This window comes from Typopeltis vanoorti, chromosome 16 (assembly GCF_054136105.1).
Source record: "Typopeltis vanoorti isolate ZY-2024b chromosome 16, IOZ_Tvanoo_1.0, whole genome shotgun sequence".
Classification (NCBI taxonomy): domain Eukaryota; kingdom Metazoa; phylum Arthropoda; class Arachnida; order Uropygi; family Thelyphonidae; genus Typopeltis; species Typopeltis vanoorti.
The window spans coordinates 74,150,134-74,174,106 of record NC_143564.1 but is presented as its reverse complement, the minus strand read 5'-3'; the positions used below and the strand labels follow the sequence as shown (position 1 = coordinate 74,174,106).

Here is a 23,973-nt window from a genome sequence, read left to right as displayed (position 1 = left end):
CACCAGGGCAACTCGTTGCAAAGGTGGAGCAAGCTACCAACACTCCTATCTCAGTATCTCCTATAATGCAAAAGACATCTCCTTGCGGATATGTCTAATGTTATGCATTAAGGGTGTTGTACCACCTTAACCCAGTCCTGAAGATACTTTCAGGCGCAAACTTTGTTTGCTCACACTTGGATAAAGGATTAAACTAAATTTATTATACTCTAACCAAGTGAAAAATAAACTTTCAAAACTTACAATATCTCACGCTCTTTTTGGCGCGCACACACACAGAGAGAGATAATGGTGCAGTCTACAAGCTGGCTTCAAAAAAGCATTTATGTTTATAGCAATCACTGGAGGGTCTTCACACACTAAACTTAGTCAACTGCTGTATAAATTGCACATTAATAATATTGGTAAGAATCTAAAGGGCAATATTCAAGGTGCTAACATCATCATCATCAGAAAAATTATTCCGATGATTTATCATTAGGAAACTGGAAATTAAGTCAAGCAAGGAACTTTTAGTATATGTTGATAGAAGTCTGCTAAATAATATAGAAAAAAGGAAGCATAAAGTAAGTTCCCCCCCCCTCTTTAAGGAGATTAGAGCTCAGACTGAACCACACCTTAAAAAATCTTGCACATGTCATCATTGCTCTATGTGTGTGTGTGTGTGTGTGAGAGAGAGAGAGAGAGAAATCAGTAACATCAACAAACAAGCTGTTCATTTGATCTTATATAACTGTGAATAACCAATGTTTCCTCTTACTTCTAGAAATGCAAATAGGCTCCATGTTACACAAAGAATTAAATAATTATCATTAAAATGAACCTCACCTCTAGCCCCAAAAAACCTCTGTCATGAGCAAGGGAGACCTGAGGAGATGCTTCAAACCATTCTGGAGAATTGCCCAGTAGATTTTTTAAAGTATGAACAGAAGACACTGTTACAGCACCAGAACACCTTGCAATAATGATAGCCTATAAAAAATATAAAAGAGTATAACGTATTGCAAAAGCTGAAATCCATAATCTTTTTTTATTATTTCTGCAAAACATTCTATGCGATATTAATGAAATCCTATTGGCTATTGTTTCAATTATAATACTGTATTCGGTGTGTTAATACTGAACTACTCTGATCTTTTCAATTGAAAAATATTATTAATTAAAACTAAAAACAGGTTTCTAGGTTTGTAAAACTCAAGGTATTTGATATAATACTGATAACAGTAATAAAGTCTGCAGTAGTCGTACTAAAAATGTAAGTAACACAATAAAAACAGAAGACAGATAAATTTTACATGTATTTTCTTACTCAATTCTATCATTATTAAATGCATCGTACCTTCTGCATTACACTAGATATAAATGTGGGTTGAGTTAACTAATGCTTAACATGGTAGCAATTAACATGAGTTATCCAGTGGTTAACTGTGTATCTACAAATTGGAAGGGACTTAAAAAGTTCTTTAATGTAACATAAAAATACTGTGGATGGAAAGCAAGGTTGCTTTCCATCCGCAGTATTGAAAAGACTTCCTAGAAACTGAGAAGAATTAGTTGATGTGAATGCAAGAAGTTAGAAATTTAAAAACTTGTGATGTGAAAATTTAATTGAAAATAAACTACCTAGAAAGAATGATAGTAGATTTGTCTTGATATAAAAAAAAATATATCAAGTTAATGTGCTAAATGCAAGTAGTAGTACTACTCCTTTTAATTCTAGATTAACATTATACTTGATTCAGGCTCTTCTGGTATTTAAAATTCCTTTGCAAAAGATGCTAGCTTTTTTCATGGCATATCAGCAAATATAGCTATATAGAATGTGAAAAATGAATAAAGATAGACTGGACTATTACTAAAGTGTATTAAAAAAACATCTCTTTATAAAAACTTTAAAGAGGCTTATGTACATGAATGTCCTACAGAATAAATTTTAAAATATCACATGCATCTGACAGATATAATAAAATCTGCCTTGATGTAAAAGACAGTGGAAGATGCTAAAAGTAGCAACATAATAAGTGTCGAAGAATAAGTGTCGTAATAAGCGTTGAAGAAATAAGGGCAGTCCATTAAGATATGAACTTGTAATGCAGACGAACAATGGATCACAACATTGTTCGTCTGCATTATATGAATAAAACAGGCATATCATCATTCTTCAAGAGGAGACCTCCTTTAATAACTTAAACGCTTTTATCATGTCTTCTCGTCTTCATCTATCAGCTAATTTTGGAATCCTACAGACAGTCTATTCCCATAGGGAGCATTCCACAGACCTATCGATCTGTCTCTTGCCTCTGGATCCTCTTTACAGCTTCATCACATTGCTTTAAATATTCTATAGCTCCAAAAAAAGAGAACAGAAAATACCTTCAAGATGAGTATGACCCAAGTGGAACTAAGAAGCAACTTCTCTCTGCAAACCCTGCAGAATGGACTGCTAAAATTAATTTCAGGTTAATCTGGTATAGCTCAGCGTTGTTCTCTTTATTCCATTATGTTTTCATTAGTATGTTAATTTTTGTCATATAATCTGCCTGTAATCAGTTTAGTGGATAGACAGTTGCTAGTATCCTGCATGATGGCTGTAAATTGTGTGTTCTTCTGGCTGGTTTTTCCTGTTTTTTGGCAGAGTTGCGGGAGGAAAAAAAAGCCCGTAGGGTTTTTTCCTCTTAGATGTAGTGTCTACAGAATGTAAACGAAACATCTAAAGTGCCTGTCCTGGATGTATTATCTACAGCCTTGTTTACCACAATCTCAATATAGCTTAGAATCAAAAAGAGCCAAATGCCGAAGCAAAGCCTCCATATCTGATTTAAGAGATGTTAGATTCAAAAGAGCATGCTACATGTGGTGTGTACATCAGGTTTAAAGCTTGTAGACAACTTAATGAGCCGTGAAAAGAATACACTTTTGGTAGCATTTCAATTTTTATATAATATAATACAATACAATACAAGCTCTCTGGCATGCAGCTGGGCAATATAACTAGAATATTCTAGTGAAATGTGATTAGATATTATGCTATTTGCAAAGCAAAAGATCCCACTAGAGTTTTATCCAAGTTTTTGAACATTTTGCAGATAGGTGGAAAAATCAAGAGTATTCTTCCACATATGTCTGAAAGGGCTGCTGTTATACAGAGGAAGGGATGAGAGGGCAGGATATTTCCTTAATTCCACTAAAAAGAAGTGGCAGAATGGAATACAGTTATGCCAAGATCAGTGTTTATAGACATTCATGCAATATTGTCTACATTCATGCCTAGAATTTGTACTGATTCTATTATATGCAATTCAATGGACATGGAGCAGTCTGATGCAAGTTATATAAGTTTCTCAATATGAGCAAAAAGTACTTATCCATGTGAAATAATGTGGCAAGGATTTTATTTTAGCTGCATACTTCAAGGACAGGTGTCACTGAAATTAACACGGTGGTTCATTGGCATCCATAAAGAGGAACAGATTAGGTGATGATGTTTGGAATGCTCCAGTTGCAATTCTAGTCATCTGGTGGTAGATAAGATCGAACCACTAAACATACTGTCTTAAGTAGTAGCATTCTCTTTGGAGAGGTATGTGCTCAATAAAGGCACCCCACCTTTAATCCTGGGAGATGAAAGATAAGGTGCAAAGGATATTTCACTACACTCCAGACTTGCCTACAAACAGCCTTCTGTGGTCAAAACCTAAACCCATTTCAAAGCACCCAGGTGGAATGGTAGTAAATGCTTGCTACAAAAAAAACAGTAAAGTCATCCACATAAAGAGTTCTTCCTTTTACCACTTATGGCAGAAGGAAGTTCTGTTATTAAGTTTACTTTGTCAATAGCACAACACTAAAAACTGACCCCTCCCATGAGACTCCTGCCTCATAGAGAAAGGATCAACAGATTGGTTCCAACTTGAACTTGAAAAATTTGGTTAGAGAAAAGTGTTTGATGAACAGAAGGAGATTCCTTCTAGGACCAAAGTTGTATAGGTCTTTCAATAAATCAAACCTCCAAACTGTCATATCAAAGTAAACAGATACCAAGTACTCATTTGTAATGAAGTATCTCTAATATATTTCCAAGTGAATAAGATGATCTAATTAGTATTGAGCAATGTTTTTGGAAGCCAGATTGTGCCTCAGAAAAAACATCACTTTCTAAAAGTCATAAGACGAAGTTAACCACGTTTTCCAAGAACAGGCAGCTAATCAGAGCAACTTGATGGCAATTTATTGGAGTTTCTGGCTTGGCTTTGGAAAGGCAATAATAACTGCCCATTACAAATGCAATAATAACATTTGTAATGAAGTATCTCTAATATATTTCCAAGTGAATAAGATGATCTAATTAGTATTGAGCAATGTTTTTGGAAGCCAGATTGTGCCTCAGAAAAAACATCACTTTCTAAAAGTCATAAGACGAAGTTAACCACGTTTTCCAAGAACAGGCAGCTAATCAGAGCAACTTGATGGCAATTTATTGGAGTTTCTGGCTTGGCTTTGGAAAGGCAATAATAACTGCCAGAAATCATGAATCCAGAAATTTCTGAATCCAGAAATCATGCTCACAGAAAACTCTGTTAAAAAGACAAAGCCGTTAATCCATGGAATCTATATTATTTTTTTTTTAATTTAATTAATTTATTTTTATTTAAATTTTTTTTTCCACAATAGGCTAGGTTAAATGATTAACAAACATTTAGATTCGTCTTACTTTTGTATAGTGCAGTATCATGTAGCTTGTATCTTATACATATGTATTTTTCCTGATGATGATCTCAATGCAGAGGTCAAAACGTCAAATGTTACTTTCCTAATCCTTTCTTTTAGGGTTACACGGTGATCAGTATTCATTTTAAAATTTTATGGAATTTACAACCGTGTTAAAAAAACTTTTTTTATTATCCCGACGTTTCGATCTTCACATCAAGATCATCATCTGGAGCGTATATAAGTACACAGAACAAGCTGAGTTACATTATTAACTGTAAGCTAGAGAAACAATGATTTGATCACATGTTATTCTACTGGCATGACCTCTGGTGAAAAAAAATAAAAAATAAAAAAATAATAATAAAAAAATATAAAAATAAAATAATAATAAAATAAGAAATAAATTTTTTACATCAAGCTAAATTCTATTTTTTCAATGACAGGAATAAACATTCTTTTAGATAGTTTTCTTTCAGAAACATATAGAACACCAATTGTTTCTGAAAGAAAACTATCAAAAAGAATGTTTATTCCTGTCATTGTAAAAACAGAATTTAGCTTGATGTAAAAAATTTATTTTTTATTTTATTTTATTTTATTTTTATATTTTTTATTATTATTTTTTTTTTTATTTATTTTTTTTTTTTTTTCACCAAAGGTCACGCAGTAAAATAACATGTGATCAAATCATTGTCAGCTTGTTCTGTGTACTTATGTATGCTCCAGATGATGATCTTGATGTGAAGATCGAAACATTGGGATAATAAAAAAAGTTTTTTTAACACGGTTGTAAATTGCATAAAATTTTAAAATGAATTACTTTCCTAATGTTAAGTAATTATTCTAACTCGTGTGTTGTGTCTCCATGAATTCCTCACTCTGAATAATCCATGGAAGATGATAACAGATGTTTATTAACCATCTCATAATGAATGTCATCCGGCTATAGAATCTGGTCAATATTGAAGCAAAGCAGCTATTGTAATGGTCTATTGTAAATGTTCTAAGACTCTCAATGTAAAGATATTTTGATGTTTTTCCTGCTTCTTTGCAGGACCAGAAATTCACAATAGGAGGGGGGGGGGGGGGGGAAATGTTTTGACAAAATTTTCCTGAGAGTATTTGCAACAGCTTTTGGATCAGTAATTGTATGTTCGCTGTGTTAAAGGGCTGAAAGTGGATAGGTGATATATCAGTCCTTTATTTAGCAGATTTTATCTCAAACCTCTTTGATTAATAAACCCTCGACACCACAAGGTAAAAGAGGGGGAAAGGAAAATGAGATGAGACCTCTTTGGTGTTGGCTGATATGGTTATAGAAGATATGTATTGAATTCAGGAGTTTCTTTGGCAATGATGAGCGATATATCCTGTTTGACTCCAAGTTCATTTGAAAGCAATCAGATTTGTTATTGTGGAATAACTGATTGCTTTCAAATGAGCTTATCCCAAGCTTTGTTATAAGCTTCCTTTGGTAGCTGTGAATTCAGCGTTTCACTGTGGTTTAAGCAAAAGTGGAAACAGACCAAATGTTTTAGGCACTGCAATTTGCAGTTTGTATTATACACTCTGTAATGCAATTCATTGTGTCAATAATGATAGGAAGACTATTGCAGAATCACCAGTCAGTTTGCTTTATTTTCCATTGTTACAGAATACATGATTGCTCATGTGAAAAAGTTGACATTATATGAAAATGAAATCACTTTCATATAAGTTATTAATTTCCCACTTGATGTAGAAAGAGCGACAGCAAAAGATTGTAAAGTCAATAGAACATTTGTTCGATTAAGTAATATGGAGACAAATTATTGTTGCACAACATGTGCCCTACAACTCTCCCTCTGATGTATGTTCACTATCCCACAGTACTGGAGCAATTTAAATTCTCAGTTCAAGTAGAGGGATAACAAGTGCATCAGGTAATCCTGTAATATATCTGCAACAGTTATAATACAGTCAAGCTTTCTGGTACTCACTAAGGCAGATAGGAATAACTTCTGCTCCTCCTTGTTTCTACCACTCTCATATAGTAATGGTACCATGGTGACAACATTTGAAGACAGGTCAGACTTCTTGGTATCAGTATGTCTTTTTACTCTTACTGACAAATAAAACAAATCATCTGCTATCTGCTACTATTCACATTGCTTATATCATGTTTCTTCTGACCTTTAGAAGATCAGAAAAATCCCCCATAATCTTAATATTAATATGGGAGGGGAGGGTTCTGATAAACACTTAGAACAAAAATTATATTAAAGCAACTGATATAACCACAAGAAAGAACATATCTTAAAACCTTTAACCCCCATGTTTCATCAAATTGTAATAATTTGTTCTTTTCCTTTTAGTATATATAAAAAGGCATTTTAGAGGTTTGAAGAAATTCAAAGACACAGAGGTGCAGACCGTCATCAAGGTTTTCATGCTGCAAGAAAAGTCACTTCAGGGAACTATGTTCCAGCATATCCAACAGCTGCTATATGGGTGGCCAAGTTTAAAACTGAGCATCCTGAGACAACAGATGCCCCCAGGTCAGGAAGACCCTCCACAGCACTCACACCTGAAAACATCAATGCACTGCATGCCATGATCTTTGATGAAAGATGAATAATACCAGCCAAAAACATTGCAAAGACTCTTGAGAATCTAAGGATGGAACATGGCTTTATCACTATGACCCAGAGACCAAACAACAGTCAATGGAGGGTGGGACACAAAGGTTCTCCATTGCCAAAAATGTTCTGAACCCAAAAATCAGCAAAAACGTTTCTTGCCATTTTCTTTTGGGATATAGATGGCGTAATCTTTACCAAGTATCTCAAAAAAAGGTGAAACTGTTACAGCAGCAGTTACCTATCTACTATCATAAGATAACAGATTATTGGTAAGAAGATCTTGATCAGGCATGATTAAATGCCTCATAGAAGTTTGGAGAAACTAATATGGTGGCTGTTGATATTTATGAGGCATTTGATTATGCCCAATCAAGATCTTCTTACCAATCTACTATTTTATTTTCTTCTCCTGCCCTTTGTGACTGAATTGCTAATTTACTCCTCTCTGGTCATTCACTGAGTGCCTTAGTGATGGTTTCTCACATCATTCTTTATCAACGCTGGAGTATCCCCAGAGGTCTATGCTCTAACTCATGCTCTTTCTCAAAAATTAATGACTTATCCCTAACTGCAAATTGAATTGGCATTACCCTTCCTCTAATCAGGTATGAACATAAGCAGCATTCATACAAGTTCATGACTTATTTTTAATGGTATTAACAACACCAAATTAACTATTTTATAAACAGATGTTTTATAAACTTGCTTATATTTTGCTGAATTTCAAATCAGCATCATCAGAAAACAACACAGCATGTATACACAACAGTGACTAAGTGAAATAATACAGTAACAGATGACAAAAGATTTAGTACTATTTTGGCACCCTCTAATGTTGTAAAAAAAAAAAAAAAATTACAATATGTGGGAGTTGCTCTTAAGATAACAGTCTCCCAAATTTTTGGCAAATTAATGCAACCATATCTGTTCAGGCTAGGAGAATTTTTCACAACCATGGCTCACAAAAAAAAATAATAATAATCTTTTGGATCTGTAACGACTTCTAAATAGCACATTAGTTTTCTTCCATCTAATCCTTCCTACAAAATAGATAAAATACCACATAGCCCCATTTATTTCTCCCTCCTTTAATATACAGGAATACAGCATTACCATTTCTATTCCCTATGTCAGAGGAACATCAGAAAAGATAGCCAAAGTACTAATGAAACATGGCCTTCGCACCACATTCAAACCTTATGTTAAATTAGCAACTCTGATCCACTCACCTTAAGGATAAACTTCATCCTCTAGTGCACCCTGGAATGTATGAAGTTCCTTGTGACTGTGACTTGGCCTACTATGGGCAAACAGGAAGATTTGTTAACATTCGCCTGGACGAACATAAAAAAATTCATTCGCTACCATTATTATGGCAAGTCAGGACTGGCAGACCATGCTTTGGATACCCCTTCACAGAGGATTAGATGGAAAAAAATAATGTGCTATTTAGAAGTCATTACAGATCCAAAAGATTATTTTTTCAGTGTCAACACCCAGGCTTATCTGTTCAAGTGTTCATACACAGTTCAAATGGAAACTTATCAAGTCATTTTCTTATCCTCTTCCTACCTCCCCTTCTAACTCAGTTCTTTGGACTGAACTTCCTCATGCTGTGTTTTTACCAATTAATACAATCCCCAACTTTTTAAGAACACAGCATTAACATTTCTATTCCCTATGTCAGAGGTACATCAGAAAAGATAGCCAAAGTACTAATGAAACATGGCCTTCGCAACAATTAGGGAGAAAGGATGAATCTGTTAACAGATCCATCCTTTCTCCCTATGTACCTACATTGGCACTGCTGTGTTATAGGTTTTGTTACCTCTTGTGTTTTGAGTTCATACTTTAAAAAAAAAAAAAAAAAAGCAGATAATGATAAGAAGTTCTACTGAGATGTGTGGCAAATAGCTCTATGTTAGCATTAAGTGGATTTATTAGAAATGGGTATGGTTCCCACAAGGATGGCAATCCTTCTGTGGATAGCTACATCTTCTATCCTGTGCTTATGGATGATGGTGTGACATTCCATAATGGAGGATTTCACAAGGGTTCAAATATGTTTCCTTGCAGGCTTTGCACACTGGCTTACATTTCTGCAGCAAGAACTTCAAGTCATCAATATTCAGTCCTAATTCCATGATAATTCCACTGTAGGAATGCTTCTATTACTCATTTTTGGTGAATCCAGTATGGTCAAGAGTTGTTTTTTCAAATCATTCTTGAAGTTTATAGGAAATTGCAAACAGCCAGTATCCATCTCTTCTTCCTCAGAAAAAATATCCTCAAATTCAATTCTATTCAGGATATTAGATATTTTAACAGTTCTGGATTACTCTGTGGACAGAGAACTCATTTCATATTTTCAACAGGCCCTGAGGCATATCTGATTCTGTGGAAGGTTTGTTCCATAACGCTTCTTATTACAGGATTCTTGTGGTAGCCCCTATCATTTCTGGCGTATGTTCAGGAGTAAAATCATATTCATTTTTTCTCTTCTCTGATTAAGTACTGAAATTCCAAATAAATCATATTATCCTAGGACGATGCAATTATGAAAAGGTGGGATAGTCATGAATGTCAATATCCACTTAATGCTGACTAATTGACACTGACAGACATCTAAATTGACAGACAGACATCCAGTGGTATGTATTCATATATTTTGTCCAATACATGTCTGTTTTTAGTTCTTAACATATTTCTGTGTTTTTTTGATTGTTTATCACAGAGAGAATAGCCTGTGTCCTTCATAAGAATTTCATTTCTTTGGGTTCCAATCATTTTTTCTTCTGTAGTTTTTATGATCAATAATTCACTTCCATGCATCATGTTGGAGGCTTAATGGATTTTTTACAACATTCAAAAAAAAGAATTAAAATAGAATTTAGTACTTCCTATATTTCGTCCTAGTCACTAGGACATCTATGGGGATTACAAAAATAACTAATGTAACATAACACAAATATCATACAATACTAAGCCCAACCACGGGGGTGACACTAAAGTCCTATCTAGGTGGAGCGCCCTCTAAGGGCAGTTGTAGGTGGCCTGGAATGTAAGGTGGGATCTCTGGTGATGAGTGTTTCCCAAATCTTCGGAAGCTTAATGTGACCGTATTTATTAAGGTTTGGTTGATTTCTAAGAGCTGCTGCTTCTAGGAATAGTCTCTCTTTCTTGAATTTGCTGTGATGGAGCATGGTGGTTTTCTTCCATGATACCCTGTGGGTGGTGTCCAAGACATGGTCAGCCAAGCCTGAATGACCATAGTTGTGTTTACAGATGTAAGACTTGTGTTTTCCTCTAGGCAGATGGATGCTGATCTGCCTGTCTGTCCAAAGTACGCCAGCTTACAGGAACGGGGTACTTTGTAAACTCCAGCAGAGAGAGAGAGGAGGGAGCTGATCTTTCGTAGAACGGAGAAGGGTAGCAGGTTTGCGGTTGGGCTTATATGCTGTGTGTAGGTTGTACTTTTTTAGAATCTTGGCTCTTTTTTCGGATGTGCTACGGATGTGGGGTATGGTGATGGCATTTTTAAATTCTTGTTGGCGGGAAGGAGAGGGAATGGGAGAGGAACTGCTTATTTTTTTGATACTGTGATCGCTGTAGCCATTGGAGAGGAAAGTGTTGTGTATGTAGTTAAGCTCAGTAGTGAGGGCGGTTCCACTGGAACAAAAATTGTGGGCTCTCTTGGTAAGAGTTTTAATAATGCCATATTGTTGAGAGGGGTGGTGGTGGTGGGAGAGTTTGTGAATGTATCTGCCTGTGTGTGTGTGGGTTTTCTGTATACAGGTGAAGGCAAGTGTATCATTGGGCAGGCATGTGACTAAGGCATCTATTATTATTATTATTATTATTATTATTACGGGTATCTCCATGGAGTCAGTAGACTCATCGTGGGAGACCCAAACTAGCAAAACAATATCTGTCATATCTCTTCTTGAATTCATTTACAGATGAAGAGCTCACAACAAAGTCAGGCAATGAATTCCACTCATTCACCACCCTCCAGGCAAAAAACCTTGTTCTGACACCTTTGTTAACCACACTCTTCTTTAATTTCCAGAGATGACCTCTTGTTCTTCCATCACTATCACACAGCTGAAACATTTCCCCTGCATCAATCCTATAAAAACCTTTTAGTAATTTGAATGTTTCTATCATATCCCCTCTTCTTCGCCTATCAGCCAATCTCTGCAATCCACAAGCTCTCAATCTATCAATGTAGGGAGCATTTTTTATATCACTCACCAACTTGGTCACTCTTCTCTGAACCCTCTCCACAGCCTCCTCATCTCCAAGGAATCCAGGTGACCAGACCTGAGCACAGTAATCCAAATGTGGAAGTATCAATGCTTTATAAAGGGGAATAATAACCTCTTTATCTCTGGATGTCAGTGTGTTCCTCAACAACCAAGTAATCCTATGTGCAATCTTGGACACCTTAGCAATGTGTCCTCTGAACTTCATCTCCTTATCTACCAATACCCCTAAGTCCCTAGCCTCATCAATCTCTTGGAGTACCTTTCCATCGATGTAGTACACAGCTGGTAATCTTTTAATCCCAAAATGCAAGACTTTACACTTTTCCACATTGAACTGACATCCATTTTCTTTTGCCCATTTTACCAGCTTATTTAAATCCTCCTGCAAACTTTCAACATCAGCTTGATTTTTTATTGCACTACACAACTTTGCATCATCAGCAAACAACTGAATATCTCCCTTTAAGCCGTTTCCTATATCATTTATATACAAATTAAACAACATTGGCCCAAGCACAGAGCCCCGAGGCACACCACTGGTCACCTGCCTCATTCTGGACTCGACTCCTCCATACACCACCTTATGGTATCTCTCCCTGAGCCATTCTCCTATCCATATCACCAATTTAATATCCATTCCCATCTGCTCCAATTTGCGTAACAGTGTTCTATGGGGTATCCTGTCAAAAGCCTTAGCAAAATCCAGAAGTACCACTGTGTAGCCAGTTCCTTTGTCCAACTCTGATGTTATTCTATTATGGATAGTTAATAGATTGCTAAGGCAGGATCTACCTTTAACAAAACCATGTTGGCTTCTATAGAGTATCATATCCTGATCCACCCATTCTTGAATTTTGTCTTTAACCAACTTTTCCAATACTTTTACCACTACTCCTGAGATGGTGATTGGTCTGTAATTCAATACTGCAGTTTTAGAGCCACCCTTATGCAAAGGAACCACTTTGCCTAACTTCCACTCCCTAGGGACCATACCAGAGTTCAAACTTAAATTAAATATCCAGGTAAGAGGGATTGACAATTCATTTGCACATTCACGCAACACCCGAGCTGATATTCCATCTAAGCCTACCGCAGTGTTTGCATTTAAGTTTCGCAATATATTTAATACCTCTGATTCTTTAGCTTCAATTCTCACATTAGGTATTGCTATAGGTATAGAGATATCCTCACTTGGGTGATAGACTTTTGAGAAGTGATCACTCAGTAACTCGATTATTACATCTGATTTTGTCACCTCAATACCATCAGCACCCACTAAGGTTATCTTTCCGAAGTCATTCTTCCTCTTACTTGCCACATAGCGGAAGAACTCTTTGGAATTACCCTTGATCTCTTTGGCTAAGGTCTTCTCATAATCTGATTTAGCTTTTCTTACTGCTGGTAACCTTCCTAGCTTGAGCCTTGTACTGCTCATGGGTGTCCTGATCGCCCTTCTCCTTGTAAATTCTCCATAACATTTTCTTTTTTTGTAGTTCAAGCTTGATACTACTGCTCATCCATCTAATGCCTGCCTTGTTTGACCTCCTGACCATGGGGACACAATCTGATATTGCTTTCCTCAGATACCCACTGATTTTATCCCAAGCACTGCTAACATCTTTCCCTTGCAATATGTTCTGCCATGGGATGGCTGCAAGCTCACTCCGAAGCTTGTTATAATTGCCTAACCTGTAGTTTCGTACATACCCCTTCTTAATAGAAAAATCCACAGATTTTGCAACCTCCAAGTCAATACCACATGATCGCTTTCACCAACTGGAGGTAACGAGGTCACCTTACTTATGCATATAACCTCTGAACCAATAACCAGGTCCAACACTCTCACACCACGTGTCCCTTCAGTTACGTGCTGTTTCAAGTAATTATCTCGTAGCAGATGTATGAACTCCATTTCCTTTTTGCTACGTGATATTTCCTCCTTCCAATTGATATCACCATAATTAAAATCCCCCATAATAATCACTAAGCCTTCACTCATTGCACTAAGTTGCTGATGCATGAATTCAATATCTCCCCCTGTACTCCCTGGCCTATAGCAGCATCCAACTGTATATTTGGTTGCGTTGGTCACTATTTCGCACCAGACTGCCTCAAATGAACTCTCATTCACATGTCTATCATCATGATATACTACTTTCTTTGGCTGCAACACATCAGCTATCATCAACAGTACTCCTCCTCCTGTTCTATCTTCTCTATCCTCCCTGAAAATACTGTACCCATCACATTCAATTCCAGTGACCACATCTTCTGCTGACAGCCAAGTTTCACTAATGCCTACAACTTTTGGTGAGATTTCACTGACTAATGCCAAAAATTCTTCTCTCTTATTTCTAATGCTTCTAGCATTGGTATACAAAAATTGCAGATTCCCTCTAGATCTTGTACCGGCTTTAGAACTGATATATAAGTCACTAACTACCGTAGTCCTATGCCGATTTTTTTCCCCTCTCTTCTGCAATTTATTCTGCCTATAAGGATCAATAAATACACAATCAGTGCTAAAGTTTCTCTCTCTTACACTCAACCTTTTCAATATTAGTTTCCCTGCCCAATAACTTCAACCTGTTCAGAAAACAATAACTTCTTCAATCTCTTATGTCCTTCCATGTTAAGATGCAGTCCATCTCTAGCATACAACTGCCTTTTTCCTTCAAACACACTCCAAACATCAACAAACTCCAGACCTCTTTTTCTGCACATTCTTGCAATCATATCATTCATTATCATTGCTCGTCTACTTAACTCGTAATTGTCAAAACGAGGCAGCACACACACTATTCTCCCATTGACACTTTTCCTCTTCACAATATCTAATAATGTTCTTAAATCTTTTCCTACCCGATTTATACTACCTCTCAGGTCATTCGTACCCACCATAACTATCATCTTGTCTGTTTCATGCCCTCTCTTTATTGCTAAAGCCACTCTTTCTATTGTACCATCAGCCAAGCACTCCTCATGCATACCACTCTCCATACCCTTAATCATAGAATCACCATATATTTTACCACTATTAACTTCATTCAAGTTCACACTCATGGACTCATTCTCTACACTATTCAGCATGACTCTCCCAGCTTCATTACTCAACTCTCTATTACTTACCCCCCCACTCTCACTACATCTCATTTCTTCTTGGCCACTTGTGGTTTTATTATGTTGACTCCCAATCACTCCCATACTATTTATTACTGAATCATTCACCAAAGACTCACCCATATGTAATCCTGTTCTAGTTACTTCAGCTAAAGTAATCTCTATAGTCCTAATTTCTCTGTTTAACACATTAAACTCAGCTTTAACTTCCAGTATCTCCTTACCGATCACTTCCACTTCCTCATGAAGAAGATGAAGGTCATTTTTCATTTTCATAAACTCCCGCCGAAGTTCTTCCGCTACGGTCCCGATGTCAGCTTCCATTCCTAAACGCTCCAACCTATCCCGACACTTCTCACATACGTCGACATTTTCTTTCTTTTCATTTTGCCAGACCGACCACAGATCCTTCACATTTTTCGGTGCATACATGTAGCAGTTTCCGCAACGCATCCATTGCGAAAAATCTAACGCTGAGCCAGCCTTTCGTGTAATAGTAGAAGTCCTGCGCGCCGCTGACGTACGTTTCTTGTTGGACGCCATCTTTACACGTTGATATAGTGAAACAAACGGCAGTGAAAACACAATATATACAACACAGTTCTAAACAATAATGCCACTGAAGGACACTTCAGTTTATTTTCTAACCGATGCACAATTTTAGCACAATTTGTGACAAAAAGCCACACTATATTTAACTTTAAAAACACGTTTTCTAGACTAGCTTAACTCGACCGCCACATTTACCAAGGACAGTAGCGCCACCAAATCTAGGAAGGGTAAACAATTGTTCTTTTCTTTTTCCATAGTAAACTAGATTCTTGGATGTAGGCTATTGAGATGACTGAGGAAGGAGTCTAATGAGTCTGAGCCATGAGGCCAAATAGAGAACATGAGGCCAAATAGGCCATAGACTCAGCCCCAAATAGTGGGGCTGAGTCTATGGCTCGTTTTTTGAAATCTTCCATACAGAAATTACGGGGGTTACCCATGGCGGTTCCCTCTATCTGCTTGTAGATTTTGTTCTTCCAAGAAAAATACCCAGAATTAATGGCAAAGGAAAAGAGATCAAAGATGTCAGAAGGGAAAACGTTTTCTAAGAGAGATAAGGTGTCAGTTAAGGGAATATTGGTAAACAAAGAGGAGATATAAAAGCTTACCAACATGTCTGCTTTATTCAAGGTTAAATTTTCTATGAGGACTTTAAAGTGGGTCAAGTTTTTTTATATTGGAAGTGGACCTTCCAGTGAGGGGGGGGGGGGGGTCAGAGAGTTGGCCAGCTGTTTAGACAGTCTATAGCAAGGTGCATTGGTGGCATCTACTATAGGTCTGAGTGGGGAATTGGGTTTGTGGATTTTTGGTAAACCGTAAATTAGGGGGGGACAGGAGCGGAAAGGTATGTCGGGGGGCCAGGAAGATACTTTTTTAAGTAAGATTTTTAATTTCTTAACTTGTGTTTTTGTGGGGTCGTGTTCTAGCAGGATGTAGGTAGCGCGATCGCGGAGGATAATATTCATTTTGCGATTGTATTCACTGGTATTAAGAACGACTGTGGCATTACCCTTATCTGCTCTGGTGATGATGATACTTTTTTCTTTCCGTAATTTCAGGAGAGCCGTGCATTGGGCATGCAATAAATTACTTTTTAAAGGTGAAAAATGAGCAAGGATGTTGGCTACGTCAAGTCTGATGTTGTTGGCTATCTCCGACGGTAAGCGACCGATCCCACGTTCGATGTTAACCATTACATCAAGCACCGGCACTTCCTTAAGAGCGACGGCAAAATGACGGCCGAGACAAAGGGCGCTGACGGCATCGTCGTTGAGCCTTTTGGAAGAGAGGTTTACTACTGTCTGGAGCGTTTGAATTTGTGGTTGCGGTTTGTCTTTAACCAGGTTGTTATATTTGTTGATGTGTTTATTTTTTATTTTTTGAAATTCTTTCTGTGCGGAAGTTTTTGAAATGCCAGAGAGAATCGACCAAAGTTCAGGGTTAAGAACGGTGGAGAGCTCTGAATGTAAGGAGTCAATGGCGGCGTTTGGCACTGAGAGGGTGGCACGAGTAGAGGCGATTTGCTCATGTAGTAATGCCAGTCTGGCACACGGTTATATATGCGGAGTGCTTTTTTGGAATGGAAATTGGTCTTTATTTTAATGCAGTTCGGTATCACTCTTGTATCCCGACATCTTTTTAAAAAGGCCAGCCTATTCAGTTGCCTAGATAGTCGTAGTTTTGACTTACTGTATTGCTTGGATTTGCATGCTAAATCTTCTCCATGAATGATTAGAATTCGTGTGTAGAGGCTTAAGTGCTGTGAGGACATCATGTTGGAGGCTTAATGGATTTTTTACAACACTCAAAAAGAATTAAAATAGAATTTAATAATTCCTATATTTCGGGCACTCCACCTAGATAGGACTTTAGTGTCACCCACGTGGTTGGGCTTAGCATTGTATGATATTTGTGTTATGTTACATTAGTTATTTTTGTAATCCCCATAGATGTCCTAGTTACTAGGACATCTACGGGGATTACAAATGTCCTAGTAGATGTCCTAGGACATCTAATAGGACATCTAGTTGCATGCAACTAGCATGCCAATGCCAACATGCAATTTTGATTCCTAAAAAAGCTGGAGGGAAATAGAAAATTTTAAGCTCATATCAAATTTAATACACTGAAAGTAATCAGACTTGTGTGGTTTTGCCTTCAAGGAAAAACAAAATTTTTCAATCCATTTCAAAATGATTCCATGGTAATTCACACACAAACCCAAGCACATGAACTAAGCACAATAAATAAGCCTATTTCATGGTGATGCTAACACTACTGTAACTAAGAAAACAAAAAAACAGTGGAAAATTCATTACAGAATACAATTAAGGGTGAATGAGAAATAAACAAAAGAAAAGATATCAATAAAAATGGCAAGACCTGGAAAAGCTGTCAGAATTTTTAAAAACAAAACATATCAAGCATATATCACTGATGCATCATTTAACTATCAGTTATTGGAAAAGCTGTCAGAATTTTTAAAAACAAAACATATCAAGCATTAATATCACTGATGCATCATTTAACTATCAGTTATTGCATCTTTTGCAATCACATTTAATTTTCAATACATTTAATTTTCCATTATATGAATGGATGATTAAATATATCTTGAATATTCAAAACTATTAAAAATCTACTTGATTCTACTCACCTCATCTGACCACCAATTAACATCAATAATATGTGATGAAATAGGATCTGAAAGAATAGCTGAAGCTCTCCGTTTCATGCCTGGTTCACAATACTGAGGATTCAAAGAATTATAGCCAGGCTTAAAAAAAAAAAAAAAAAAAAAAAAAACTTAAGTTTTTCCTGATGCAAGATCTAACTCATACATTGAATAAATACAGAATACTGAAATGAAATATCTCTGAGAAATAAAGTGGTGTGTGTATGTGTGTGTGTGTGTGTGTGTGTGTATATATATATATATATATATATATATATATATATATATATGACAGAATGATAATTGACTCGGTTAACATACATAGTTTTATGAAAAAAATTGAATGACTAGAACCGAGATTTAATTAAAAAGGTTTTAATATAAACACACTACTAGTTTCGGCCTGTAACAGCCTTCTTCAGGTGACATTATAAAAGAAAAAACACTAAACATTGAGGGTTAAAAGACTATGAACATCATAGACAGTCTTTATACATAATTAGCATTAAAACGTTGTAGTTGTATTTGAAGCTGTTCTTTCATTTGTTGCATTGTTGGGAGAGTGCGTGCTTGCTGCATCATGTGAACGCCAGTACATGATTACAGCTGAATGACTATCAGGGAGGTTGTAGCTTAAGTTGTTATTTAGATGAACAGGATTGAAGATGATTTCTCTCGATTCCACAATTTTTCTCTCTATTTCGTCACTGCAACGGAAGATGTTTGTAGATTTTTCCCAGCAGACTTTGTGACTTTGGTTATCATCATTAGGATTAGCCGAGAAGAGGATATGACTTGATAATGCACTTGCTCGCTGTCTCTTGTAAGTAATGTCTCTCATGTGTTCATCCATACGCATTTCGACAGATTTGTCTGTCTGCCCGAAATAAGGAATATCGCAGTCACATAATATTTTATATACGCCAGGGTATTTGAGTTGATGATGACAAGGTTTTGGGTGGCTAATTAAGGAACGGATCTTTGGAAGTGGAGTGAACAAGGTTCTGATATTGTATTTTTTTAGAACTTTTGCTAATTTATGTGAAACAGTACTTATGTAAGGAATAGATATATTGCTTTTGAATCTATTTGTTTCTTCTGAGTGATGTCTGGGAGGATTAAGAAGGAATTTGTTAATGATTTTCTTGGAATATCCATTAACTTCGAAAGAAGTTTTCAGATGGTTTATTTCTGTAAGCAATTCATTTGGATCATCAAGAAGAGAACGGGCTCTATGTCCCAAGGTGGAAATTATTCCAAGCTTATGAGGAGGGAAATGATGGGATTGACTGTGCAGATATCTGTTGGTATGTGTGGGTTTTCTATATATCGATATTTTTAGTTTACCAGCAGAAGAGCGAGTCAGTTTGACATCAAGAAAAGGCAAGGAATTATCCGTTTCATGCTCAGCTGTAAACTTAATGCTTGAAACGGATAATTCCTTGCCTTTTCTTGATGTCAAACTGACTCGCTCTTCTGCTGGTAAACTAAAAATATCGATATATAGAAAACCCACACATACCAACAGATATCTGCACAGTCAATCCCATCATTTCCCTCCTCATAAGCTTGGAATAATTTCCACCTTGGGACATAGAGCCCGTTCTCTTCTTGATGATCCAAATGAATTGCTTACAGAAATAAACCATCTGAAAACTTCTTTCGAAGTTAATGGATATTCCAAGAAAATCATTAACAAATTCCTTCTTAATCCTCCCAGACATCACTCAGAAGAAACAAATAGATTCAAAAGCAATATATCTATTCCTCACATAAGTACTGTTTCACATAAATTAGCAAAAGTTCTAAAAAAATACAATATCAGAACCTTGTTCACTCCACTTCCAAAGATCCGTTCCTTAATTAGCCACCCAAAACCTTGTCATCATCAACTCAAATACCCTGGCGTATATAAAATATTATGTGACTGCGATATTCCTTATTTCGGGCAGACAGACAAATCTGTCGAAATGCGTATGGAAGAACACATGAGAGACATTACTTACAAGAGACAGCGAGCAAGTGCATTATCAAGTCATATCCTCTTCTCGGCTAATCCTAATGATGATAACCAAAGTCACAAAGTCTGCTGGGAAAAATCTACAAACATCTTCCGTTGCAGTGACGAAATAGAGAGAAAAATTGTGGAATCGAGAGAAATCATCTTCAATCCTGTTCATCTAAATAACAACTTAAGCTACAACCTCCCTGATAGTCATTCAGCTGTAATCATGTACTGGCATTCACGTGATGCAGCAAGCACGCACTCTCCCAACAATGCAACAAATGAAAGAACAGCTTCAAATACAACTACAACGTTTTAATGCTAATTATGTATAAAGACTGTCTATGATGTTCATAGTCTTTTAACCCTCAATGTTTAGTGTTTTTTCTTTTATAATGTCACCTGAAGAAGGCTGTTACAGGCCGAAACTAGTAGTGTGTTTATATTAAAACCTTTTTAATTAAATCTCGGTTCTAGTCATTCAATTTTTTTCATAAATATATATATATATACATACACACACACACACACCACCATGCTTCTATTGCAAAAAAAAAAAAAAAAAAAAAAATGTATACGTATGTTGAAATTTTTCACTATACTAAAGTCATAAATGACTATCAGTTTTTCAGTTTTGCAGAGAGGTGATGCAATCCCTCAGGAACCTTCCTTCCTTCTTTTTTTTTTTTTTTTTTTTTTTTGCATGTATTTATAGGCCACAGAAGGTGAGAAATGTAATTTTAACTCACCACTCAAACGGTTCACAATACAGTTTTAGCACCCTTGAAATACTTTATATTATTTTACAAAATGCACAGTTTTCTTAAATAATCAACTGTTATTTTATGCTACTTATGCCCAAAATTATATTTAATTCTGTATCTATATTAATGATGTATTTCTCTGTCCACCAAATGTCATTTTATTATTATTATACAAGCCCCTCGATGAGTCTTGATAGACTGTGTTTCTTAGGAAGGACCTCCCACGATGAGTCTTTTGACTCCATGGAGGCCTGAATAATAATAATAATAAAATGTCTCACATGGGGTCAGCAGACTCATTACAGGAAGTCCTGTCACAACAAATCATTCAACTAACTCTGGCAAACCCATTCCACTCATTCACTGCTTTCCAAGGCCACAGAAGGTGGCCTTGGAAAGCAGTGAATCTAATCCTCACACCTCTCCTTACTACAGTTTTTGCTTAATTTACAGTGAAGATAATCCCTAGTTTTTCCCCATACATACCAGTTACGTACTGAAAAATTTCTTATAATTTTCAATCTTATAAACTCCCTAAGCAACTTATATGTCTCTATCATATTACCCCTTATCCACCATCAACCCACCTCTGTATCCAAAAACTCTTCAATCTCTCCTCATATGAAGCATCCCGTCATCTTGGTCACCACGTCTAGATCAATTCGACCTCTTCCACATCGCTAAGAAACCTGGACAATAGTTCAAATGGAGCCTTATCAAAGTCGTAGAAAGAGATACAATAACCTACTTATCTCTGCTTGTTAGAGTGGTTATCAATAACCAGATAATCCAATGAGCTGTTTCGGCAACTTATGCAAAACATCCTCTGAACATCTATTCCCTCTCCATCACTAGATTCATCAATTTCCTGGAGTATAGTTCAATCAATTTGGTACATAACTGGTAATCTTTTCACCCCAAAAATGCATAACCTTAAATTATGTCACATTAAACTCAAGCAAATTAACTATAGACCCCCCCCCCTCACACACACACACACACACTATTTGCAGACATTTACAAACATCCTAAGGGTCAAAACATCTTAATGGTGAAAGCTGTATAACTGAAAGGAGACCTCCAGACAGCTTTTAAATGAATGTGGAGAACTGACAAAGCTTCTGACCAAATCTCCAATCCTCAGCTTCTCATGGTGGTTTGTTCGGTATCCAGGTAGATACCTAACAGGTATCTACTTGGATAGTGAATGAACAAGGATGGGCTGGAAATTTGGGATTTAGCCAACCAAATTGTATTGGTTGGCTAAATCTTTTCTTATTGGCTTAAACAACAATATAAAATGGTGGTTCAACATGACAGAATTTCATTTTGGCTGGGGTGTCACCAGGTTAAACAAGGTCCCCGTTGCTTTTGCCATGGAACCAGGGTGAACACCGAAAAGTCAGCTACTGGAACAAATCCTCAAACCCCCCCCCCCCCAACTCAACATCACCAGAGTTCAAGATCAACATAAGAAGCCTGAATGACAAAGTAATGCAGCTGGCTGAGGAATTGGATAAGTACCAGATCAACATAACAGGGGTGACTGAAACAAAAAAAAAAAAAAATGCAAAAACTAGCGAGATCTTTCTAAGCAATAAATACAAAAGGCCATATTCAGGCAACGAAAATCAAGGAAAAGAAAGAGTAGCTATAGTATTAAACACTAAATATGAAGGCTAATCTTCTTTAATGGCAGGCAATATCAAGTAGAGTGATGTGGACAAATATCAGAATGGGGAACTGGACAATGAGACATTGTCCAGTTCTGGACAATGGGACATTCGTGCCAATGGTCCCATAGAAGGCTCTACTAAGGTAGAAGTGGAGGAATTTTTTGAAGCTTTAAAGAAAATCAACTGACACAGTAAAAAGAGAAATTGTTGGGGATCCAAATAGCAGAGAAGGAAATGATTGTCAGACATGCAAAAACATTTTGGGAAAATTTGGAGAAAAGGGCAAAACTAATAATAATGGCAAATAATAATAATCCAAAATACCTTTTGGATTTCTGCTCAAGACAGACTGGTTATTACTAACATCATGTTCCAACATAAAAATGTGCACAAATTCACATGGAGAGATAGCAGAAAGGAATACGAAGGTCTCGTTGACTATGTTATTACTGATAGTGATGTCATCTCACTGGCGCAAGACACTAGAGTGCACAGAGGATTTGAAATTGGAAGGGCTCACCACTTAAGTCTTAAGCAGGATAAAACTGAATTTTCATATTGAAAATAAGAACATGCAAGAAAGTTTTTAAGGGAATAAAAGTTGAGATGAGCTCTCAGATGTGAACTGTAGACTAAAATACATAAATATTATTCAAGAAAAAATGAAAGAGTTTGAGAACAGGAACCAAACCTTGAAGATTCAGTGTCAAGCCTTGAAGAAAACATTGATTATTTCAGCAGGAGAGGCATGTGGTGAAGTTGTCTGAAAGGACAGAAAAATCAGAACTCATGGTGGTCACAGGAAGTTAAAGATGCAGTGAAGGAAAAGAAGAAAGCATATCAAAAGTTACTGGCAAATAAGTCAGCTTGTGCTCTTAGAGAATACAGAGACAAATGTAAAAAAGCTAAACACTGTGTAAAACTAGCTAAACAAAAGTCATGGGAAGACTTTGGTAAGAACAAAGAAAATAAATATCAAGAAAATGGCGTAAAAATATGTAAATTTATTTATATATCTTTTATTATGTCTTATTAAATCTTATATCTTGTCGTCTGTTTGCTGCGCCTTTGTAAAAACTACATTTTTTTTTTTATTCAAAAGTTCTCAACTTAAACATAGCTTTAACATATATTTATTCAATCTTAACTTTAATTTTACTTTATCTTTATAACTCTTTAACTTTAATCTTAACAGTCGAATCTCCGAGTTTATAATCCATTGCTTGATTTAATCTCTTAACTCACAATCCTTTCACTCAACTTAATTCACTTTTTTGTTTCAAGGCTGCAAATATTTTCTAAATTGAATTTTGGAAAATTTATTTGATTTCTAGCTGCGCCACCAAAATTCGTGGATACAAGATGAATATCCCTCTGAAGAAAAACACTCAGTAAAACACGGAACTTTTCTCTCTTACTTATAACTAAATTCAGCAAGGTAAAACTTCTATTCTACAGTTGTGGCTAATCAACTTTAGGACACACAGATTCAAATTTAATGAGCAGTGCATTGGCAATAGGAGTCAGGCAAATTATTTAAACAAAACAATTTATTCATATTCAAAGAAATGTACAAAAAAAAT

The 23,973-nt window shown here is 36.3% G+C and overlaps 1 protein-coding gene across 1 annotated transcript in view; it reads right to left on the bottom strand.

Moving 5' to 3' along the window:
* LOC150098133 (NBAS subunit of NRZ tethering complex-like) overlaps positions 1-23,973 on the bottom strand; it is a 1,063,858-nt gene that overhangs the window by 854,580 nt on the left and 185,305 nt on the right. The window contains exons 12-13 of the mRNA XM_090406267.1: positions 17,928-18,047; positions 829-972 (exon numbers count right to left, since the gene is read on the bottom strand). Of these exons, the coding sequence (XP_090262393.1) occupies positions 829-972; positions 17,928-18,047 (264 nt within the window). The remainder of the gene's footprint in view (positions 1-828; positions 973-17,927; positions 18,048-23,973) is intronic.